This window comes from Vigna radiata, chromosome 6, assembly GCF_000741045.1.
Source record: "Vigna radiata var. radiata cultivar VC1973A chromosome 6, Vradiata_ver6, whole genome shotgun sequence".
In the NCBI taxonomy this organism is placed as follows: Eukaryota; Viridiplantae; Streptophyta; class Magnoliopsida; order Fabales; family Fabaceae; genus Vigna; species Vigna radiata.
This window is the reverse complement of record NC_028356.1, coordinates 3593732-3612300: the sequence shown is the minus strand read 5'-3', so window position 1 is coordinate 3612300 and position 18569 is coordinate 3593732. Positions and strand designations below refer to the sequence as shown.

Below are 18569 nucleotides of genomic sequence, written 5' to 3'. Positions count from 1 at the left end.
AAATTAGTTTATTATGCATGTAAGAAGAAGTTAAATAAGTTTGAAGATTAAAATTTATGAAAGGTTATAATATACACTAATTTCAATTTAACGTCAAATTTAGGGATGAAAAATATGAAATCCTATTTATTATTTTCTAATTAATAATTATGTAAAAATATTTATTAAAGTAAAAGAAAGATGCTTACACGTATGTTTACATGTACTTTCCAAGTTATAACACTTAACATAAATGTTCTTTTTCTCTGCAAAAATGCAATTTATTGTTGGATATTTAATTTTTTTTTGTAAAAAAGAAAGCCCATGGGCTGGCCCTAACCCACAGGGCTTTGGGGCTTTTTAGCCCTGGGAGCTTTTTTAAGAAAGGGCTTTTTTGGCCCTAGGGGCTTTTTTGGCCCCAACCCACATGGGTTAGGGCCAGGGCCTATCAAGTGGGCCAATTTGACAACTCTACCTATGACACACTTTTACATTCATTTGACACAGCATATAAGGGTAAAATGGTTTAAAAAGTATAAAGTTTGGAAAATAAAATTTTAACACCATTTTTTGACACCATTTTGACACTGCACACGTGTCAAAATGTGGTTGGATGATTTCAAATTAAAAAACAAACTTTGGTTTTTTTTCTTCCAAACATACTCCTGTCTCAAATGTTTTAATTTGAAATCGTCCAATCACATTTTGACACGTGTACAGTGTCAAAATAGTGTCAAAAAATGGTGTTAAAATATCATTTTCCATAAAGTTTTGTAGTTTTTCAAGAAAGAATAGAGTAAAAAATAAGTAAGGATAGTGTCAAATGAATGTAAAAAATTTAGGTGTGTAAAATTATTATTTCTCTTCTTCTTTCGAAGAAGTCGGTTTCTTAAAAGGAAAATGATATTTTGACACCATTTTGACACTGCACGTGTGTCAAAATGTGGTTGGACGATTTCAAATTAAAAAAACAAACTTTGGTTTTTCTCTTCCAAATATACCCCTGTCTCAACTTTTTTAATTTGAAATCGTCCAATCATATTTTGATACGTGTGCAGTGTTAAAATGTCATTTTCCTTCTTAAAATATGTAATTTTGAAATCTTTATTTCAAAAAGAAATAAAGAAACAAAAATGCTTAACTTTTGTGAAATCAACATATTAGGAGTGAAGACTCTTGGAGGTTTAGTATCACTTACCTCTTCTCTCAGACCAAAGCATATAGTTTTTCGTGCATCGGTGCCCTAAAAACAGAGACACAATATTGTTTGCACGAAAAGAAAGTAATAAAGCAAAAGAGAAATAACAGGAACTATAATTTGCGTGTAAAAATGAATAACAATCTTCCATCTCTGCATATATAAAACCACACTTCTGCAACATAACAGAAAAAAACAAGACAAGTCAAAAGCAAAACATCAACAACATCATTACCATGGCACAATCAGCACCTAATTTTGATTACCAAGATTTTGATCCTTATTTTGAATGGTCTGAAGATGAAGGAAGTGCCACCCTCATTGTAATGCTGCCAGGTAATAAATTAACTTCTTTTTCTGTAAACAACTACCTTCTATATTATATATACGTGATGTGTCACTCAATGATCTAATACATGTTCATAAATGTTATTTTCTTAAAATAATCATTCATCAACTATATGGACTGATATATATAATACATACATTCATACACTGATAATGTATATTTTCATATTCTCATTCAATCATAAACCATTATATTAGCTTTTCCTGATTAAAAAGGATGAACATTATGTAAAAATGTTATGTTTTGTTCTATGTATGTACATACATTGGAAATGAAAAGGATTCGCAAAAGAACAACTAAGGGTTCAAGTGACTTCAACTCCTCTGCTAAGGATCAATGGGGAACGACAGATTCTTGAGAACAAGCGTCGTCGTTTTTCTAGAGAGTTCTCCATTCCTCCATATTGTGACACCAATGATGTGAGTGCTAAGTTTGAGGGTGGTGTTCTAACCATCAGGTTTCCAAAGCTGATCACCCTTGCTAGGGCACAGCCACAGATAGCTCCAATTTCTCAGAAAGAGAAAGAACAAGCAGAAGAAGATCATGCAGACAAGCAAGAGTCACTGCAGAAAGATAAAGAACCAACAGATGATGAAAAAGAAGAGAGAAAAACAGAAGGGGCTAGAGAAAATGAAGCAATCAGTGATGAGAAAGAAAAGGGTGAGAAGAAGGAAGAAGAAGAGGCACCTAAAGAGGTTGCTGAAAAGAAGGTGAGGACTGATGTGCCAGAAACAACACAAGAACAGAAGCCAAAAGCTAGGATAACTCAGAGACTGAAAACTAGGGTTTTAGATTTCACTGTGAGTTTGAGATCAGTGGAAGACCAAGATGTTAAGCAAGGGTTTGGTGGTAATAAGTATGCTAACCTGATTAAGAAGCCAAAGATATTGATGAACATTGGTGTGATGATCTTATTGGTTATGGTGCTAGGGTTGTATGTGAAAAATGCATTCAAGACATCATCATCATCATCATCATCATCGGGAGGACCAGAATATGAGAAATTCAAGGAATTTTAATTCCCATGTTCATGTTCATGTTCATGTTCATGCTTGTGAAAGCATGATTGAATTGAATAAAGGAGTGTGAAACTGGTCTGGTTTGAATAACTGCGGATTCAAATAGACCAATTTTCCCTATGAAATAAGAGGTGCACAGAATTGGTGTATCTCACAAATTCCTTACGTATATGTTAGTGCATTGTGAAGATGTCAATGTTTCTTGTGATATATACAAAAAGAATATATGCAGTATTTCAATCAGTACTATATATAGCTACTAAATATATACACCTTTTATAGATTTCATGAAACTAACAAAAAGGTTCTTCAAAACGAAGATGCTTGAGCACAAGTAGAAACCTATAAATACGTAAACAAATAAATGAATGTTTCCTTGATTTGAGCAAACAAATCTTAAACCACTGTAACAAGTAGATATAATAACTTGAATCTGAATAAAAGTATAAACTCTTTAACCCTAATTACCTGATAAATGCTTAATAAAAAAATTCAGGTCAGTAGTAGTTATTAATATTACATAGCAATTAAAGTAATTACTCCACCAAAATATCATCACACAAATTACAATATTTCCACTAAATTAAGTATTATAGAGTGATTTTAACAAAAAAATTATATAAGTGTACTTCTCAATACATCCATGGAAGCGTACTTTATAAGATATTTCACTTTAAGAACACATTTTATTAAGTGTAAATATCAAGTTTCATTATGATTGGAGTCTCCCCCAAATATGGCTTTTTTAAAAGTGAAAGATTATCATATGCATAAATTTGAATAAGGAAAATGCTACATTTATTTTTTCTTAAAACAAAGTTAAAAAAAAATCAAGTTTTAATAAGTTTCACTACTAGAATTTTTCATATTTTATGAGATTTTTCTTATAAATTTATTATAAAATTTTGTAGATTTTTTTTTTGTTATTTTTCCCAATATTTTTAATTAACAGATAACTTTTTTTGTGGATAATTATTTTCTACAAAACTATAAAATTCACAAGTATTTATTATAACATTTTCTAGAAAAAACGTTTTGTGCAAAAATAATTTGCAAAAAGAAAATGATAGCAGTTTCTTACAAATTATTGTTCATAACCAAATTTATATAAGTATTTTTTTAAGAAAAAGTTAAAACAAATTCCAGAAAATGTTAATTTTTTTTATGTAGTGTTTTAAGTGAAAGATTATCCAAGAGAAAAGAATGATTTTTTATTTCACTCACTCTTCCACCCATCCAAACAAAAACAAGCAGGAAAAAACTTCCCCGTCTGTACTTTTTCATCAATGTAAAAATATTTGTCACTCAACAAATCCATTTTTGTTGCACTGTGAGATAAAATGTTATTTTTCAGATCCAAATTGAATAAATTTGAAATTTTGAGTTAACCTAGAGAGTGATATCTAAGGTGTTTTTGAGTTTTACTGTTCATGTTTTAGAGAGAAACAAAAAAGAACTGAAATTAGATTGGAATTACACGTGCAAATAGTATATCTTGAGCAGGGAAAAAGCTGGAATTTGTGGGAACAAAATTTTGCTTTTAGGTTTTAGCATCACCAAAGAAAGAGGTCACCTCCTCTCATTACTAAAGCATATTATTTTCCTTGCACCACACAAACCAAGCAGTGTTTTTGCACCTACGAAAAGAAACTAAAAAAGCAAAGAAAATGGTACATTTTGCGTGCAAAATCTTCCTTATTGTCTCATCACCTATGGCTATAAAAGAACCACAAGCTTCAATTCAATACCAACAACATCAGCCAAACATACACATCAAAATCACAACCAAAAGAGGAACTACCTAGGGCTGAAAACATGGCTTCAAGAACACAGCCAGCATCTGATCTTGTCTATGAAGACTTTCAACCACTCTATGAATGGGTTAAGGACGAAAGGCTTGTCAACGTAATGCTACCAGGTAAATGCCTTCTCTATGCTTTCAATATATATATATACATTTTTCAATTTTGTTACTTCTATATAATATATTGTGTTATCTACTATCGAATAATCAGTAAAATCTAATATGCTTAAGATGTATAAGTCTAAGTATTAAGACAAGTTTTTTAGTATTATAGAATTAGGTTTAGAATCTATCTTTTGAATTATGAGCAGGTTTTAGAAGAGATCAACTGAGGGTTCAAGTGACCTCAAAGCCTACCCTAAGGGTAACAGGTGAACGCCTGATGTATCAGAACAGATATCGTCGTTTCAATTTAGAGTTGCCAATTCAGTCTGATTATGACACCGACGATGTCACGGCAAAGTTTGAAGGTTCCACTCTATCAATCAAATTTGGAAAACGCTCACTCAATAAGCCCACTGAACCAGCAACAACTCCATCACAGAAGATTGAACAGCAGAAAGAAGATACCCCAAAAGCAGAAACAAAGAGCAATGGTGATGAAGTCTCTGCAGCAGAGCAGAAGACACCCCAGAAGGAGGAAACCAAGACTAATGGCTCAAGTGAGACGAAGGAAGAAACGCCAGCCCCTAAAGCTAAGCCTGTTTCCAGAACCAAAACTAGGCTCATAGATTTTGCACTGGGTTCTGGAAATCAGGTTGATGACGAAGTGGCTGGAGATTCTGATGCAGCGAATAACAAGCGCAAGAAAATTGTGAAATGGATTCTGCTGATTTATGCGGTTGTGGCCATTGTAGCACTTGCCCTTTATGCTAAAAATGCATTCATATCCAATGGAGAATCAGACACAGAATCGTTCTTCCTAGAGCTGTGATTTTCTTCTTCAACAACTACTTGTGCACGTAAAGAGAACACTGTGTTCGTTTGCGTGTAAATGCATAATTTCTTTCAGTAAATGATTAATAAAGAAAAACATTATACGATTTCTCATTACTATGTGCTGCATGTTGTGTTTATATCCATTATGTTGTGTTTCTTTTATTGCGTATAATTTTCCATGGTTTGGCTTCTTAAAATTTCGCTTTAAAGATTTGACGAGCAAAAGGAAGATGCGAATGAAAGAAGATTATTTGATAACGAATTTTTGGTTTTGATGAAATAAATCTAATTATATACCCATTAAAAATGCTTATTAAAATCCAATGAGAAAAGGTAGAATATATAAATATATATATATATATATATATATATATATATATATATATATATATATATATATATATATATATATCCAGCAGTATGCAAGTATTTATGATTTTTCTATTGTATATCTTAAACTATTCAACATTTATCATGTAAAATATTCAGTCCATAAAAATTTAGTGTCATTTAATTTTAATGATGTGTTACCAAATCATTCCTCGTGTGTTTTGATGAAAAATTTTAAGAAAATAGTTTACCTTTTCTAGAATTTAGAATAATTTACTATAAAATGTTGTTTAATAGAAAGATTAAGAAAACATTGAAATTGTAAAAATTTATAAGTATTTGGATTATTTCAAATACAGCTTTTTTGTTTAAAAAAATCTAACATAAAATTCTTTAAATTCTCTCATTTTATATTTCCTTCTGATTCTCTCCCTTCTTTTGTTTCACTCATTTTTTTTTTCTTTTTTTGTTTTACTGATCCCTAATTTTGTTCAGTTTGTCCGTTGTCTCTTTGTTTGTTTTCCTGTCTCTCTCTTCATTGTTTTCTCCTTTTACTCCCTCTTCATTCACCTTTATCTATATTCTCTCCATCAATATTTTTTTTAAAATTTTAATTATCTAAAATATTTAAATTCAAGTCATGTTTAGTGTAAACATTTTATCTTTAAATATATGTTAACTTATAGTAGAATTTAAGTTACCTTGTCATAATCAAGAATTTGAAAAAAGAAACTCAAATCGATTTACCTTAATAAACCATTTAAAAAGTAAAATAATCAAAACAATTTATATTTCAAAATTTAAATTCTCTAAAATTGTAAAGCATTAACTTCCCATTCTTGTTTAATGTATGCAGCAGAGATAGTACCACAATTTATTTCTTAGTACAAGTGGAAACTCAGTTGAAGCATGACTTGTAAATAAAAAGCTATTCAAAGTTACAATTTTAATTAATACAGTAATTATATTAATATCTTATCTGCCTTAATTTCTAAATAATTTACATATACTTAATGTGTTAAATGAAAAGGCTAAAATAAGATTACACATTTATTTCATTACAATCAATAAAATGTAACTCATTTATTTTATTACAAAACAATCTTATAAGATAGATAAAAAAGAAAGTATTATTTACGAAGTTTTAAGATATTGTAAAATAAAAACAAATTTTCTACAAAATTATTTTCACTGCAGACCGGCCTTAAACTATCCAGGACAAAGCTCTCTTTGTATAGTTGATCAAAGGTTTATGTTAATAAAATAAAATGACTTGATCTATCAAATTAATTTTAATTAAAGGTTAAATAACATAATTCAATTCTCCTAGTCTTGTTTCTTATCTGTATTTTTCAGTGATCTTTCAGTTAATTAGGATTGTCACCCATCAAAATTTTAGTTTTCTGATAAAATAGTGTTTTCGAACATTGATTGTTAACTGAACCATCTTCTCTCTTGAAAAACATGGGGGCACAACCTTGAAACAGAGAACAAAATATAATGAACTTTAGTTGCAACAGGAACAAGAGACGTCATCGGCAGTGGATAGCCTATAACTCTGTTCCCAAACATCTGCAGGAACTGCATCGACATGTGGAACGTGACGAGGATGCTTTTCTTTCTTGTCTCCCCTGATCTGCTTCAGACCATGCTTAAGCGCTGGCAGTAAAGCTCCCATACACTCGGCAACAGCATTAGGGTTTCCAGGCATGTTAATGATCTGAATGCCAACAAATCAATCACCATAAATAGCTAGTAAATACAAAGTCTAGAAGAAACAAAGATTACATGCTGGACTCAGGGTGTACTAATTTCAGCAACAAATTAATGCAAGATTTACCTTAAATCCTAATGGAGCATCATTTAGAAGCCAAGAGAACTTGCATACGAAAACTAAGTAAATGAAATCCAAGTAACTAGAAATAAATACAAATGACCGTATGAAAATGCTTTAAGATCTACATGATGATTTGAGTATCCCGAAAATAGTAATTATTCAACTAAAAAACCACACTGTAACGGTGTTGAGTGAAATGAAACCCAAGTAACTAGTAATAAATACAAATTATCATATGAAAATGCTTCAAAATCAACATGTGATTTGAGTTTACTGAAAATAGTAATTATTCAAGTAAAACAACCACACTGTAATAGTGAAGACTGAAATGAAAACAATTGGTACCATCAAACTTATGTCTAAAATCTAACCAAGACATGGAAATTTTATCCCCTTTAATAAACCAGTAGGCTTTCATTTTACTAAATGTGTTGGTCATTTATACTCTGTTATTTTCTGCCATCCTGCCTCCGCCCTCCCCAATTTAATCAATTTGACCAAAAGGACTATATAACCATTTTTCTACCTACAAACGACAGTTAATTACTTTCTCATTTGTTGCTACTGATAAGAAGATATTTTACAAGTGGGAGGATAAAATATTTTCCTAGAACAGACCATATAAAGAATAGAACCATACAAAGCTAACAAAGGACATTTGAAAAACAAAATCAACTGTTACTGAGATGAAATAACCCTTCACAAATTAACAAAACAGTTGAGAGTTGAGACGCTCAATTCACATTCAGGAATTTTACTTTTTTCATATGTGAAGAGTGAGAGAAGATTGACAAGCATTCTTACATGGAATACTGTTCTGTGAAAAAAATTGTACGTTGCATGAAAAGATACGGTCACAAAGCAAATCCCATTATAACATTAAAATGAGGGGCAAAAACTCCAGGAGACAAAGCACAGCACAGCTTCCATACGGTACTTTAAAAGTAGATATTAATATCATTGGCATTTTTCCCTTACCAAGGTTGATCCTCTGATTCCAGCTGCGGAGCGAGAAAGCATTGCAAACGGGGTCACCTATTCAAACATTAATCAATTATGCCCTTTAGAAGTCAACAAAAGCTAACTATAAACTTTCCTAGTAAGCAGACCTGGTATCAGCATAGCTATGTATGCAAAAAACAGAATTAATCAAACAGACTATGGAAAATTTAAAATTCAAAAACTTGATCTTCCTTTGAACATATAGATATGAGAAATGTGAGTGATGCTATGCTACTCTCGAACTTCTATACACAAGCTCTTCACAAACTCATTGTTTACTTAATTACCAACTCATTTCTTTACTTACTTATCAAATGAATGTTTTCGGTTATTATTCTCATCCAAATAACAAAGAAAGAAGCTTGTGAATAGAAGTTTGGAAAAGGTGCATTACTCTAAATATATTGGCTTCTGGTTAAGGTCATAGCCTTTATATAGCAGAGTCTGACGGCAGACTGACCAGTCCAGGCAAATCAGTCAGGTCGAGGCTCTTTTAACACTTATTCGAAAAAAAATTAAGGGTTTTAAAAAAGAAACTAAAGAAGCAAAAATAAAATGAGAAACCACAAAATGCAAAAGACATCACAAAATTAATCATCTAACTAGTATTAAAATAGTTGCAATACCTTTAAACTCTCTTGCATCATTACATACAGAAGACCAGGTGTTTCTTTCTCAATCAATGGTTTTGTAGCTTCTGGCGTTAAATCTCGTGGAGTAAAGCCAGTCCCCCCTGGATTGAAAAAGCAAATATAAAGCTGAAGTCAACTCAACAGAACTACAAATTTTTAAATACTTCAGGGAGGCTGACAGTAAGGAAAAAAAAAACGCACCAAGAGTAATTATAAGATCCATTTGTTCAATATCACTCCATCTTCTTAGAATGTTCTGAATCTTTACCACATTATCTGGAACAACAGCAGTTGCTACAACTTTTGCTCCTCCTAGCTTTTCTGATGAAGAATTAATAACAGAAACTGCCCTGGGACCACTGTTTATTGGTAAAGGAGTCAGCATATTTTGACACTAACACGAATGTTTTAAAAACACAACTGAACTGCCTGATTTAACTGAGTGAATCATGAACCAGACACGTCTCTGGACAGATTTATCCTTATTAGGAAGTTCCATCATGGTTAAACCACTAATTTAACCAGTTTAAGTCATCAAATCACGACCTCGAGATCTTGCCAGTTTGACATCCAGTTTGGTTTTAAAAACATTACCAGATATGCATGTCAATAATATTTTCTCGGAAAAACTGGTCATTCCTCATAAAGTCATGTAATTCAAATTTAAATAACATTATTATAACATAGAAGGAACAAACTACTAAAGAACTTCACTTATTTTAATGTATGCCAAAGCATTCACTCCAATATTTTGGCCAGGGGAAATATAAAGGAACTTCACTTTACAGAGTACAGAAACTCATAGATAATAAAATCACAGGCCAAAGCTCTTAGTTGACTGCATTTTTTTCTTTTGGGTTCAACCTGGACCTAAGTGTTCCCAGCACAGAGGGATACACTCTATCTTAATCAAGTAGTGACATGCACAGCTAGAAGAACAGAGAAGGAGGAATGTCTAACCCCAAGGATGGGTGAGAGAAAGTTTCCACTTTCCAATTATGTCTAGAGCAACTTGGTAGGTCAACCTTTTATTTCTAATTGTTATTTGAGTGGATTTTAGTTCCAGGTTTCACAACTCCTCAACCCATTCACAAGGCAGTGAACAAACAACAAATTGAGATAATAAAGAAATAAACAAGACAACACAAAAAATATACAAGCCTTACATGAACAAAATACTACAAACCCCAACGAAGCATGTGTGAAAAATAAATAATATGAACCTCAGACATATGTTCTGCAGATAAGGTTATGCAGTCAACTGAACACTACACTATGACAGATCAATTCCCAAAACAGAAATGTTATCTTTAAACACTTAAAGTTTGGGACTGTTGCAAGACCCTCAGTAGTTCTAATGCCCATTTTGGCATTGACTAACATCAAGCTCGCTCTTTGGTTTTGCATCAACTTTGTGACCCCTTTCAAACAATGATTCAAAGAGGTGTATCTAGATGCCTTTCAGCATTATCCAACAGGGAATATGATTCAACAATTATTACGTTTGTGCCCATACATAAGAGCCTTTGAAGAAATTTGTTTTTCCCTTTTCACAAGGTATTCAAATTGTCTCCTGCATTAATTTTTCTTTAACTGATTTACTTTATAATTTGCGTAGTCAATAAAGAATAAAAGTTATAGATTGATAAGATAAACTCATTCTCTCTCTTGTGCAGATGTGAGAAGATTACGAGCGCACATTAACCAACTAGGAGAACAGAATGAGATGATAATGTCATTCATTGGTTAAAAGTAGTATATATATAGCGACAGAGATAGTATTATAACATTGGTTAATTTGACTCCTTCAACAGCTAGTGAATGCTGTGCATATGAGCATACTAAAATCTAGCTTTAATAATAAAATATGCCACACTGCTCAATCATTTTCATATCTACAGAAAAATTCTTTGGTTTGGAAGAGTATACTAGATGCACTCAATTGATAACAAAAAGTTACTAGTTGACTTTGGCAATAAAGAACAGATATGATGAATATGGCCAGCACCTCATTAACCTTTTTTATATAGTATTGTATTGTAGCAGTTTCAAAAATAAAAAGGTGTGGTGTCACATTTCTGCTTTTGCAAGATTTCATTTGAAGCATCTAGAAGCTGCTTTATCTAGAAAGTACAGAAACTATTTTAGTCTATACAGCATTCTTCCTAATTGATCAAATGCGGAAAAATCAATTGAAGGGCTCTTCTGGTTCAAAAAACAAATCCAGATACAAAAAAAATAAAAAATAAAAAAATAAAAAAAATTCAATTTTGATCTTCAAATGTATGTATGTCTCTTTGTTTGCATACACCTATAAAATATAATATCAATACCTTCTATCTGGGCCACCCCCCATAGCAACTGTATCACTAACTGTAAGAATAGCCACTCTGACTTCAGCATCCCCTGAAGAATCAGTAGTTACTTTTTGTGATTTAATTCCTGGCAAAGCAAATGCTGCACCTGATGACATATGATTCTCATCAAAAGCCATGTTTCTTAGGTCAGAAATTATGATAGCTGAAACAGCGGTCCCTGCAGAAACTACTCTTCCTGTTGCTGGAAACTCCAATAAAGCATTAGCTGACTTCATACTTAGTAGCCGACTGCTTACCTGATGACCAGTGCTCACAGCAACAAAACTGAGATTCACGGACACAATAAAAATTTCATTCATTAAGAGATAACAACCTCTCTACATTAAACTATAAAAACACACAATAGAGAGAACAAATCTGCATGCAGATTACAGATATGCAGTAGATCAGCTAGACCCAGACCAAACAAAAATGTCATCATCGACTTACCCTGGATTGCCTGTTCCATCATTGTCAGTCCATATAACAGAAGCGCGATGATATTCAGGTCTAAATGAATCTGTCTTTATGGGCTGATGAAGTCGAGCTTGTACCCTGCACAAGAATAAATAAATGAATCAATTCAAAAAGCAAGCAAATCATCATAAAAACAATTTTACTTTGAAATTAAGTAACCTCAAATGATGAGGATCTGTCCACCCTGCAAGGAGGCGTATTGCAGGGACCACAAAGAGATGGAAGCAAACTAAAGAACTGGCAGGATTTCCAGGTAGCCCAAATGCTAGAATTTTACTTTCTGATGATTGAAAGTCAATCTCTGCAAATGTAAATGGCTTGCCCGGTTTAATAAGCACCTGAAAGATAAAAAAATTCTAAATTCAGAAAATATGACTTACAAAATTATACTCACCAAAGCGCTACTCAGAAAAATACTATTTCTACAACTACAATAAACACATAGCATCCATGTCACAAATTACATGATATCAGAACAATTTTTATTGATAGACAATCAAATAGAAGAATGGCATAACCTTGTCAAAATGTACTTTTCCTCGCTTTTCAAGCAAAGGCTTGATAAAATCTTTGTCTCCCATTGAAACACCTCCTGAAGTTATAAGAATATTAATTCCAGAAGCAAAAGCTTTATCCAAGATCCTTCCTAGACATTCTTTGTCATCCTTAGCAATACCAAGGTCCAGAACTTTGCACTGAAGCTGTACTGCAGCTGCCAGGAGCATGGCACGATTAGAGTCCCTAATCTGCAAAGCAACTACATTAGCTTACATCCATTTTAATTACATTTACCAAGCAACTCTTGCGAATCATGGCACAAACACAAATACATAGTCTACAAATTAGTTGAATAATGGGGTAAAGTGTTGGGTTGCCCAACAAATCTTAAGCACCATCTATGCAGTAAAGTAAGAAATTTACATCCAACAACATTTACTAGAATTCAATTCGTATGTTTAAGCCTCTGCAAAGGAGCAGACTGAGCACTATAGGTCCATTATAATGTCTGGTTGAACCTCCATTCTTTAACACACTACTAATGCTAAAATCAAAGAAAGCAGCCTGATTAATGTTGGTATTACCTATAGGTTGATTCATATAAGAACTTAGTAATCTATTCCAAATATTATCACATTAATAATCCTTTAACAAAAACACCTGAAGCTGACATGCATTTTCAGTCTATTATAAGTTACAACCACCAGCTTCCATCCATATGATAGTTCTAATAACTGAAAATGTTCTGCTAAACATTTTTCATGAACTAGTCTCACTATTCCTAGGATTCTAGCAGAAAATAACAATACCTGACCACGACTCAGATGCCCGGTAGTTGGCTCTACAAGCTCATCTCCAGTAGAAAGAACAGCAACCGTTGGAAGAGGATAAACCTGCACTAAAGCATTATTTCCCATCATTACATGTATCAATAATACTCAATATTAGACAAAACATACCAAAGTTCAGAAAGTATTAGCCAATACGAGGAGAAGCTTGCTTGGTTACAGAATCCAGGAACTCGCTAAAAGAATACCTTAACCATTGTCACACCAACAGTAGCAAGCAGGCCAATTTCCGAAGCACCGAGCCTTTCTCCAGATGTCAACACTATTGCACCTTTCTCAATATCAACTCCCTGTCGATAAATACCAAAAACCAGTAAACAAAACAACTAATAAACTTCGATATTATACAGAACTCAAAATTAGTAAACAACGAATCCGCCTCAAATTTCGCGACATTAAAAATGGCACCCCATACAAAACATACACTCAGCATTACGATGAGAGTTACAGCACAGAAGCGACAAGAGCATACCACAGGGCGTATATCATTGCCTTGGGTGGTCTGAACCAATATTCTGACCCGCTTAGTCCCATCTGAGGCATCGTTCACAAGTTCCGTATTCTCAACCTGAACAACCGCATCAGCACCTTCAGGTATCGGTCCTAAATCAAGAGAAAAAAAAAACGTAACAGAGAAGATTAGCCATAAATCAATAATCCACGATATAAATATATAAAGCTCTATTTCAATTAAGTATACTGGAAACATTAACAATAGAGGGGAAAAAAAAACAAAACCAACTGAACTGAACTGAACTTGTCCTGCAAGCTAGTATCAATTTCTCCACCTAACTACCATTAAATTAACTTAAAACTCTAGAATCAAATTTCTTCAGAAACTGAATTAAGTTGCTATAGAAGCTCAACTTATTTTACATTTTTTTTTTTTGGAAACGAGGAGAATGGAAAGAGGAAAAGGCGAACCTCCGGTAGTAACGTAAGCGACAGTTCCAGGGGAGAGAATGACGCCAAGAGCGTCGTCTCCAGCTCTGGATTCCGCAACGACTGGATACTCGCCGGGGCCATCGGCGGCGATGACCGCGTAGCCGTCCTTGACGGAGGCGGCGTAGGGCGGGTGAGGATCGGGAGCGCGAACGTCTTGCGCGAGGACCTTGCCTAGGGCATCGTGAAGAGGTACAGTGAGTGGAGGAAGACGTTTAGAAGCGTTAAGGACTATTTGGATGGCGTCAGTGACGGGGATCATAGTTTCGTATAGTAGAAGATTTATGGTGAACAGGGAACAGATAGAGTTTTATATTCATCCACTTATTCAATTGGATTGATTTGAAGGTTCAAGCATCAGGTATACCAGCCAATTCACCACTGTCCCTTCACGGCGCAAAGGGTCGCTGATGAACACGCCACCATGTGCTTCTGCACCGTAGTTATACACTACACTAAAAATACAAATACAAAAAACTACCTTTATTTTCGACACTAATTAAGACAAAATAAAGCGGTAATAAATAAATTTTAATTTTATATTTAAATTTAAAGATTATAAACATATATACCTTTTTTTATTGTTGGTAAGGCAAGACCTATATGGAAAATCCTATCCAAAATAGTTAGCCTTGTTTCATGATTTAAAATAACAATACAATTCATTAAATATTATAATTAGAGCACTAACATCAGAATGTTGTAAATCGGGTCTATTCATATCTTCGTCAACGACCACACTCGTGCATGTCACGTTATACCAAAGTTCACGCTGATATTACATTGTAGAGTAAGTACCTAGAACTACTTGTTGTCAAAATAAGCTAATACATTGAAACACTCGTATCAAAGTTCTTGATACTTCTTCTGCTTACCCTTATCAGCATAACATTCATAAGAGTAGTGTCCTAATCTGTGACAATTAAAACACTCCACACTTCTTTTATCTTTCCTTTTTTGATTCTTCTCTGATCTACCATTTCTCTCCACTGATTCAGACTTGTTATCATGATCATACTCGATTCTATCAGCCTTCCATTTCTTTTGCTTCTTTCTTTCATCATTCTTGGAATGATGTACTTTCAAGGCTTGCCCAGAATTCTTGATAGAATTTCTCTCAACTAGTCTCATCTCGTGTGCCTCCAAAGAACTTTGAAGTTCTTCAATCTGCATTTTTGACAAATCTTTCGATAATTCTATAGCCACCACTTTAGGGTCAAATTTCTGCGGCAAAGATCTCATGATTTTCTCAATAATCATAAGCTCGGTGATAGATTCTCCACAGCCCTTCATCTGATTCGTGATTGTGAGTATTTTGTTGAAATACTCACCAATTCTATCACCATCCTCCATTTGCAGTAACTCATACTGCCTCCTAAGGATTTGAAGCTTCACTCTCTTGATTTTCTCACTTCCTGCATGACTTCGAACCAAGATGTTCCAAGCTTCCTTAGCAGTGGTTACGTTCCGAATCTTTTCAAAATGAACATCATCAACGCATTGATGAATTATGAACAGTGCCTTGTTATCTTTCTTCTTGGATATAACCTTCTGCTCGTCTGTAGTACCCGAAGCAAACTCCTGGCAGTCACTTTCAACCACATCACTCACATCATGGAACTTGAACAGGATCCGCATCTGTGCACTCCATCGATCCCAATTTTTCTTCGTGAGAATTGGAAGATTCACCGTCAAAATGCGATTATCACCACCAGCCATTCTTCAACCACGTTTACTTGATCAAGAAATGAAATCTTGGCCACCGATCACCCACAGATCACGTTCTTGATCCTATTGTGTTATCTCACAATCAACTTCTTCACACTTCAACCACTTTGTCTAACCACCACAATCAGATGTGATTTATGAAGCACAGGTTCTAGTGAAACCTAGGCTCTGCATACCAATTCTATTGGAAATAACGAAGTAACGTGAATGAAAATATGTACTGTGTGTACTGCTTTCTTGAACTAGAGACTGTAGTTTATATACATGAGGGAAAGGGTAAGATTTAGTTACAAAATGTAACTGACTTGACTTATTACAAACACTAATACCAAATAGGTTTTAAGCATCTGTGTATCATATAGTTCAGTTTTACATGATAGAGCATACATGAGCATTTGCTATCATACTAACTTTGCTGTCAAGTGCTGCAAAAATTGGTTTTAAGAGGTGATTTTGTGAATTTTGGTTCTTTTCCAATTTTGCATGCATATTATGATTATTTTTAGGTATCCAGACGTGTTCCATCGTTCACATTTTCATAAATCATATTTTTAGTTCAGTTAGACATTTTATCAAACACTCACTGCGTATTAGGTTTTCTTTCAGGCATTTCCACAAACACTTTATGTTTCTCCATTTCTGCATCATTTTAGGCACTTTTAAAGTTTAGAATCTAGTGTCTTCACTATGGGCATTCACTGCGTTTTGTTTTTATTTTTATAAATCAAATTTTAATTTAATATATTTTTATTAATATTTATTTTTTCATTTTAAACATTTATTCACATTTCATTATAACATGATTTAATTAATTATAATTTAATTTAACATACTTTTATGAATTAAGATAAAAGTATAATATTTTATTTTTATAAATTAAAATAGTTTTTAATCTATAAACTGATCATATAATTAAGTAATTCTCATAAACTTTTATTTTATTTTCTTTTATTTCTTATCATTTTTCTTCATTTCCCTTAATTCTTCTCAAATTCACTTTTCAATAAAATTCATCAGAAACAGACATATCATACATTCATATTTCTTTTCTTTGCATTATAACTCATTTTAGGAGATTAAACCATGATATATAGACTTATAATGCATGTTCTTCAACTCGTAGTTTAACATTGTATTTAGTTCATTCATCATTTGCAAGGTACTTTAGGACCATTTTAAATTTATTTAGAGTATTTGACAGTAGTTTAGAAAGAAGCAATAAAAGAATATCCATGTACATTTTGCGAAAGATAAATACTCACGTTCATTTTATTTTCATTAAAGATGGGCGAACCAATTTGCAAACTAGAATAAATTTGTTTCCTTTTGGAAGAGATCAAAATTAGTAAAGTCTAAACTATATGTAGATGGCACCAACTCAGGAAGCCAAAACATATCGTGAGAGTATGTTAGACAATGTTTATGAGAAAAGTAATGTTATGGTGATAATTTTTATGTTCATTCAACACATAGTAGAAGAATATTGTGAGGTCATTTCCGTAAGTACATGAAGGAGAAACAACCTCAGATAAGAAGACCATCAAGAAGGTCTCTCCGAAGAAGCACTGAAGTGTCGTATAAGAAAGAGGAACAAAGACGTAGGTGAAGTCACAACTGCAATTATAGCTTTGACTGCTCGGTCCAAGGATATATCATTTAGAAAAATAATATAATAAAAAGTCATTCCTAATACTTGGATTGCAACTCATCTCAAATTTACTTTAGTTGAATTTTGATGTTATGTTTTGTTTCGACTTAATTCTTTTGACAAGACTTACGTGCTTACACTTTTGGTATAAATAAAGCCAGACAATTTCGTTCAATTATAGATTACTTTGCGATATTATTAAGAAACCCAAGTATTGTTTTCTGAGAACCCATGGTCTTAAACTGAACGGTGAGGAACATTCTCCGTGAACTCTCACTCTCATTCACAAACCTAGGGAACATTCTTCGAGAACCCCAAGTCCTACACCGAGCAGTGAGGAATGTTCTCCGTGAACTCTCACTCTCGTCTACAAAACCCAGGGAACACTCTCCGAGAACCCCTGGTCCTAAACCGAGCAATGAGGAACGTTCTCAACAAACTATCATTCTCGTCCACTAGGGAACGTCCTCCAGGAACTCCTAGCTTCAAACGAGCGGTTACAAGACAGTGAAACACATATATATAGTTCATCCAAGACACATACTAAGGTGGCCTCCTAAGTTCTAAAAAGAATCCCCTATCAGTCATCGCTCGGCCCAAGGAAATTCGGGAAAGTTCTGAAAAAAAGAACTTTAGGAGGACACTCAATAAACGATTGGGTCAAGGGGACTGGTGCGCCGTTGGAAAGAGGTCCTTTTCGCCATCCCAAATCCATTCGGCATAAACAAAACCCCTTCGCAATTGAACTCAGTTGCTTGGGGCTTGAGGGACTAATGTACTATATGGTATGGGCTGCAATCATCCTAGGAATAGTTCGTCATTTCATGAAGCGATGTTAACAATGGTTTCTCATGTTTACACCAGTTGATCAATCGGTCCCACAACAACATAATTCACCGATAAGCGTGAAAAATTAATGGCTAATTAATAAGTTTAATGACCATATCAAGCAAGAATGTATGATATTAATGAGTGATTAGCA

At 33.5% G+C, this 18569-nt stretch overlaps 4 protein-coding genes across 4 annotated transcripts; 2 read left to right on the top strand and 2 right to left on the bottom strand.

Annotated features, from left to right (window-relative positions):
* Positions 1-1381: 1381 nt before the first annotated feature.
* Positions 1382-2782, top strand: LOC106764362 (protein RESTRICTED TEV MOVEMENT 2). The gene is made up of 2 exons (XM_014648646.2): positions 1382-1513; positions 1806-2782. The coding sequence occupies exons 1-2, from the start codon at positions 1414-1416 to the stop codon at positions 2543-2545; spliced, it is 840 nt and encodes a 279-aa protein (XP_014504132.1). The 5' UTR covers positions 1382-1413; the 3' UTR covers positions 2546-2782.
* Positions 2783-4310: 1528 nt separating this feature from the next.
* On the top strand, positions 4311-5397 carry LOC106764389 (inactive protein RESTRICTED TEV MOVEMENT 2). The gene is made up of 2 exons (XM_014648676.1): positions 4311-4463; positions 4661-5397. Exons 1-2 carry the CDS (start codon positions 4361-4363, stop codon positions 5281-5283), a joined length of 726 nt encoding a protein of 241 aa, XP_014504162.1. The 5' UTR covers positions 4311-4360; the 3' UTR covers positions 5284-5397.
* A 1588-nt stretch (positions 5398-6985) lies between these two features.
* LOC106764894 (molybdopterin biosynthesis protein CNX1) lies at positions 6986-14628 on the bottom strand. Its single transcript, XM_014649330.2, has 12 exons — positions 14194-14628; positions 13742-13872; positions 13458-13559; positions 13231-13314; positions 12442-12669; positions 12083-12261; positions 11897-12001; positions 11423-11731; positions 9291-9448; positions 9084-9190; positions 8434-8490; positions 6986-7338 (listed from the first exon to the last, which is right to left on the bottom strand). The coding sequence occupies exons 1-12, from the start codon at positions 14471-14473 to the stop codon at positions 7126-7128; spliced, it is 1953 nt and encodes a 650-aa protein (XP_014504816.1). The 5' UTR covers positions 14474-14628; the 3' UTR covers positions 6986-7125.
* Positions 14560-16626, bottom strand: LOC111241828. Its single transcript, XM_022781943.1, has 2 exons — positions 15087-16626; positions 14560-14666 (listed from the first exon to the last, which is right to left on the bottom strand). Exons 1-2 carry the CDS (start codon positions 15928-15930, stop codon positions 14662-14664), a joined length of 849 nt encoding a protein of 282 aa, XP_022637664.1. The 5' UTR covers positions 15931-16626; the 3' UTR covers positions 14560-14661.
* Positions 16627-18569: the final 1943 nt, after the last annotated feature.